The following is a 6,014-nucleotide window of genomic DNA, read 5'->3' as shown; positions in this document are numbered from 1 at the left end:
ATGTAGAACTTTCATGATGTACCTCGTTCAATCTTACTACAATGGAGACTGGGGAATTTCCCCTTTTGTCAAATCTGTGAATATTTCTCATGAGTAAGTTCTTTCCCTCCCAACAAGAAAATTCATTTATGTTGGGTATTATTATCTAATATCTAGCCTCTCATGTATACTTTCTCTAATTTCTAATATCTATCCTTTTAGATCACAGTGGGTTTTTTCCCCCTATTTGCTATGGTTGTTGTCCTTTGTTCTCTAAGATGACCAAAATGACATCACTATGTTAGAGTCAAGTTACAGTGTCTCTGACTATGGCTAATCAGACCAATACAACCTCAGAATGCTCTACCACATGACACAAATAGTCCAGGTAAATATTTGGGGTGGGTTCTCTAAATTTTTGTATCTCGTGTTTCTTTTGAGCTGCTTCAATACTGCTTTGCTCAAATAGAACAGCACATTCCCTAATTAGAGCACATCACAGTGGGCAGTTCTGTTTCAGGGTCTCCCATGTCATGCAATCAATTTCAAAGTTCTTGAGAGACCTTGAGAGTTTCTGATTACCATGTGAATGTTTACCTTGTGTGAATTCTCTGTAAAATAGTGTTTGCTATCTTTGCTATTTAATTGTGTTCTTTGTAGAGTTGACTTTTGTTGGAAAGAGAGTCATGGCATAAATATAGAATTTAGCCAGCTTCTTCATTAAGAAATGGGTACCCCTTTTCCGTCTCCGGGAGTCGCCGCGAGAGCAGCCCCCGCCATGTCGGCGCATCTGCAGTGGATGGTCCTCCGGAACTGCTCCAGCTTCCTCATCAAGCGCAACAAGCAGACGTACAGCACCGAGCCCAACAACCTCAAGGCCCGAAACTCCTTCCGCTACAACGGGCTGATCCACCGGAAGACGGTGGGCATCGAACCGGCCGCCGACGGCAAGGGCATCGTGGTGGTGCTGAAGCGCCGGGCAGGCCAGAGGAAGCCCGCCACTTCCTATGTGAGGACCACCATCAACAAAAATGCCCGGGCCACGCTCAACAGTGTCCGGCACATCATCCGCAAGAACAAATACCGGAAAGATCTCCGCATGGCTGCTCTGCGCCGAGCCAGTGCCATCCTGCGGAGCCAGAAGCCAGTGGTGGTGAAGAAGAAGCGAACCCGCCCACCCAAGAGCACTTAGGGGGCCAGACCTGCCTTTGGCTAATAAAGTCAAACTGCTTGACCTGTCAAAAAAAAAAAAAAAAAAAAAAAAAAAGAAATGGGTACCACCAGTTGTGGCTTGAACCAGAAAACTAATTCTCCTTTGACTAACAATATTTAAGGGAGCAGGTGGATATAATGATAGGCTGGTACCCTTACTTTCTGAGCAGAGCAGTGTGGCCAGACTCTGGAGCAAGCTATTGCTTCTCTTGCTGTCAGGAATCAAAGTTTTCCCAAAACAAGGGTGTGGAGAGGAGACACTAGAGATATCTGATGTGGGATGGAATTTGGGGTCAAATTGATCATGAGTTGTCCCAAAAGAATTACAAGACTTAGTAAATCAGTTTCCCAAGTTTTATTGCAATATGGTGAGTGACCACAAGGAGAGAACCAGAATAGTGGAAAGGTATCTTTCTAATAAGGAAAGGAAAGACAGTTATATTTATAGTGTGGATAAATTGATTATCAGTTTCATTATAATAATCTCCACCTTAGGGAGGTACAGGGGAGGGCCTGTCCTAATTTGTGGTTCCTGGGGTCCTAAACCAGCCCCCAAGGTGAGTACCTTTTTCTGTAGAGGTGTGTTACTTGTAACTCCTCAGAGATTTTTTTTTATTGGTCCAGTTAGAAGGACTGCACCTGTGTACACATTAGGAAAAACCTAATCTGGGATGGTGGTCTGGCCTGATTGAAGTACAAGTACTTCAGGGCAGAAACTGCTGAGTCAACAAACAACAAGGTACTTCCCTTCTATCAGTCCCCCCTTCTGCTGTCCCCTCCCCTCCTACTTCCCTGTAGAGTAAGATAGATTTCTATACCAAACTGTATGTGGTTTCTTCTCTCTTTGAGCCAATTTCAATAAGAGTAAGGTTCAAGCATTGCCCTCCATCCTGTCATCTTCCCCTCCACTGTAAATGCTCTTTCATGTCCCTTTTATGCAAGATATTTTATCTAATCATACCTCTCACTTCTCCCCTTTTCCCAATACATCACTTTTATTTACACCTTATTTTTTTATATTATCCCATCATACTCAACTCACGCCCCTGCCTCCTGTACACAGGTGCAGTCCTTCAAACTGGACCAATAAAAAAAATCTCTGAGGAGTTACAAGTAACATCCTCTAACCTATGTAGGTTATAAACAATTTAACCTTATTAAATCTCTTATGATTTCTCTTTCCTGTTTACCTTTTTATGACCCTCTTAAATCTTGTGCCTGAATTTCAAATTTTCTTTTCAGCTCTGGTCTTTTTCATCAAGAATACTTGAAAGTCCTCAATTTCATTAAATATCCATTTTTCCCATTGAATGATTATGCTCAGTTTTGCGGGTTAAGTGATTCTTACTTGTAATCTTAACTCATTCACCCTCTGTAATATCATATCCCAAGTGATCCTGACACTGGTTCTATTTTTTTTTCTTTCTGGCTGCTTGCAATATGTTCTCCTTGACCTAGGAGCTTGGAAAGTTCACTATAATTTTTTTTGGAGTTTTCCTTTTAGAATCTTTTTCAGGAGATGATCAGTGGGTTTTTTCCATTTCTATTTTGACTTCTGGTTCTAGAGTAGCAGGCAGTTTTCCTCAATGATTTTTTTTAATTTTTAAAAAAATTTTACTCATTTTGACCCTAAATGTAAAAAGAGATTAAAAATATCTCCAAGTACACAGCACAACATAAGTAGAATCAATATAAAACATAAATTTCCACTTTATGCTGTTTACTTTTTAAAAAACTATGTAAGAAATACTACACATCTTTTTTTTAATTACACTACATTTCTGTGGTTCCTTGTAATTTTTCTTTAGTTCTCTTTTGTATACTTTTCATTTTTTTCTCCATCCCTCTCTACACTACCCTAAAGAAAGCTACTACCAGACACACAGATACACACACATACATATGTTAAACTATACTTTACATACTTCTATTCAAGTTATCAATTCTTTCTCTAGATATGGATAGCATCTTTTTTCATAGGTCCTTCATAATTGATTTGAAATTAATTGTTCTTTAAATGTTTGACAGAACTCACTTGTAAATCCATCTGTTCTTCATACTTTTTTCTTGGGAAGTTCATTTGTATCCTGTTCAATTCCATTTTCTAAAATACATTTATTTAGGTACTTTTTTCTTCTTCTATGAACCTAGGCAGTTTCTATTTTTGTAAAAATTCTTTCATTTCACTTAAATTATTAATTAAATTGTTAATATTACTGGCATATAATTGGGCAGAATAATTCCTCCTAATTATTTAATTTCATCCTCATTACCAATAGTATTCAACCTTTTCATTTTTAATACCAGGAATTTGGTTTCCTTCTCTCCTTTTAAAAATCATATTAACCAGGGCAGCTAGATGGCGCAGTGGATAGAGCACCAGCCCTGGAGTCAGGAGGACTTGAGTTCAAATCTGGCCTCAGACACTTAACACTTACTGGCTGTGTGACCCTGGGCAAGTCACTTAACCCCAATTGCCTCAAAAAAAAAAGAAAAATCATATTAACCAATGGTATATCTATTTTATTGGTTTTTTCATAAAACCAACTACTAGTCTTATTTGTTAATTCAATGATTTTCTTATATTCAATTTTATTAAACTCACCTTTAATTTTTAGTGGAATTGTTCATTGAAGTTTTTAATTAATTAATTAACTTAATGTTTAATTAGAGTTTTTTAATTTTTCTTTTTCTAGTTTTTTTTTTAATTGCATACTCAGTTGTTAGGTTGTTTAGCCTCAAATTAGGTTTTGTTTGTTTGCTTTTTTTTTTTCTTGGAAGCTTTAGAAATCTGGGCCCTGACACTGCTATCCTCTTCTCAGGATGCACCTAGATCTTCCTTGTCACTAAAGAAACTTTCTATGGTCCTCACTTTCTCTGTCTACTCATCTTGCCTTTCTTTTACTTGACTTTTAGCTCCTTAAAGTGAGTCACTGTTTCCAGGCTGCACTGTCCCAAGCTTCAGGGGGTCCCAGGTGGTATGACTTAAGGAGGGAGAGGTTCTTCACTCATCTGGCCTGTTCCCTGGTCCACAGAAAACCCCAGGCCAACGTGCTAATTAACCAGACAGCAAAACTTTTTATGCTATGGTTGTTAGCTCCAACAAGCCTGTGCCCTGCCCCCACCTAGGCCACTGCTACTCAAGCCTACCACCTGGTTCCCAGCAGTGGAAGTTCCCAAGTTCCACCTCAGCACCAGCAGAAACCTGTAATCTACCCCCTGCCAAGGGCTTAGCCCTCTCACCAGACTGTGAGCTTAGTTCCAGATGACACCGGCACTGCAGACTGATTCAGAGGCTCTGGAGGTCTCTTTCTCTGGCAAGACCTTCCTGGGACTCTAGTCTCCAATTAGTTTTTGATCTGTGCTTGTGTAGTCCGTTATTGAATATAATTTTGTATTACATTGTGATCTGAAAAGGATGCATTTAATATTTCTGTTTTTCAATATTTAACTATAATTTTTACAATATATGATCAATTTTTGAAAAGTTACCATGTACTGTCGAGAAAAAGGTTTGTTTCTTTCTATTCCTATTAAATTACCTCCAAATAGGAATAATATCTAGCCTATCTAAACCTATCCATTCACCCCCTTAAATTCTTTCGTGTGTGTGTGTATGTGTGTGTGTGTGTGTGTGTGTTTGTTAGATTTATCTGATTCTGAGATGAAAAGGTTAAAATCCTCCACTATTATAATATTAATATTTACTTCCACCTGTAATTCATTTAAATTTTCCTTTAAAAATTTAGATACCATAGCATTTGATGCATATAGATTTATTATTGATATTACTTCATTTTCTATGGTACTTTTTATTATAGTTTATTTTCTCTGTTTTTCTCTTTGAATTTTAGCTTTAACTTTGAGATCTTATTGTTACCCCCTGCTTTTTTTTTTACTTCAGCTAAAGCATAATATATTCTACTCCAGTCCTTCATTTAAACTCTGCATATATCCCTCATTTTTAAATTATCCTTATCAGTCTCTCTTTTTAGCCTTTCCCTCTGAGTCTGATTTACTTCTAACCACTACCTCCCTAAACCACACCCTTTAAAAGAATCTTTCCCCCCACCCTTCTACTTCTTGACCTCTAGCCCTCCTAAAAGTCCCTTTCTTATCCTGTACCCTCACTCTTCTATTTCTTTATAAATTTAGAAGATTTTTATGCCCTTCTAGATGTATATGTTATTTCCTCTTTAACCCAGTTCTGATGAAAAAGTCAGTATCCCCATACCAAAAGCATGCCTCTCTTTTTTTTTTTTTTTTTTTTTGCGGGGCAATGGGGGTTAAGTGACTTGCCCAGGGTCACACAGCTAGTAAGTGTCAAGTGTCTGAGGCCGGATTTGAACTCAGGTACTCCTGAATCCAGGGCCAGTGCTTTATCCACTGCACCACCTAGCCGCCCCCAGCATGCCTCTCTTTTTACTCTTCTCTTTTTACTATTAGGAGACATTTTGTCTTTCAGAGCTAAGGCCCAGCAAGGGAGTTGTGCCCTAAGCTTGGAATAACAACAGTCCTTTGTACTCATCCTCTGAATGAACTCAACTGCAGCAAAATCCCAGAATTGTTTTACACCAGCACTAGGTGTCTAAGCTTGGATAAGCACCTACAGAACCCGTGCTCTGTTCATGAAACCCTGCTATGAATTAAATTTGTTTCATTGTTGCTGTTATCCCTCATTGTCAGGGCTACAGTATGGCCATTGGTGTAAGTATTGAGATTAGACCACACTAAAGTGGGTCTCCTACTAAAGAAGGCCCTGGCACATGTGATTTGTTCCTCTTCTCCAACAGAATAAAAAAGCTTTTTTATGACCACTGTTA

General features: G+C 38.6%; 1 protein-coding gene across 1 annotated transcript; it reads left to right on the top strand.

Annotated features, from left to right (window-relative positions):
- Window positions 1–721: 721 nt before the first annotated feature.
- On the top strand, window positions 722–1,213 carry LOC122738898 (60S ribosomal protein L28). The gene has a single exon (XM_043980784.1). It carries the CDS (start codon window positions 758–760, stop codon window positions 1,169–1,171), a length of 414 nt encoding a protein of 137 aa, XP_043836719.1. The 5' UTR covers window positions 722–757; the 3' UTR covers window positions 1,172–1,213.
- The last annotated feature ends 4,801 nt before the right edge of the window (window positions 1,214–6,014 follow it).

The sequence above is a fragment of the Dromiciops gliroides genome, chromosome 2 (assembly GCF_019393635.1).
Source record: "Dromiciops gliroides isolate mDroGli1 chromosome 2, mDroGli1.pri, whole genome shotgun sequence".
Lineage (NCBI taxonomy): Eukaryota > Metazoa > Chordata > Mammalia > Microbiotheria > Microbiotheriidae > Dromiciops > Dromiciops gliroides.
This window is presented reverse-complemented; position numbering and strand designations above follow the sequence as displayed.

Excerpts from the sequence above, each read along its gene's own strand:
- LOC122738898 (XM_043980784.1), top strand. The coding sequence starts at position 758 with ATGTCGGCGCATCTGCAGTGGATGGTCCTCCGGAACTGCTCCAGCTTC.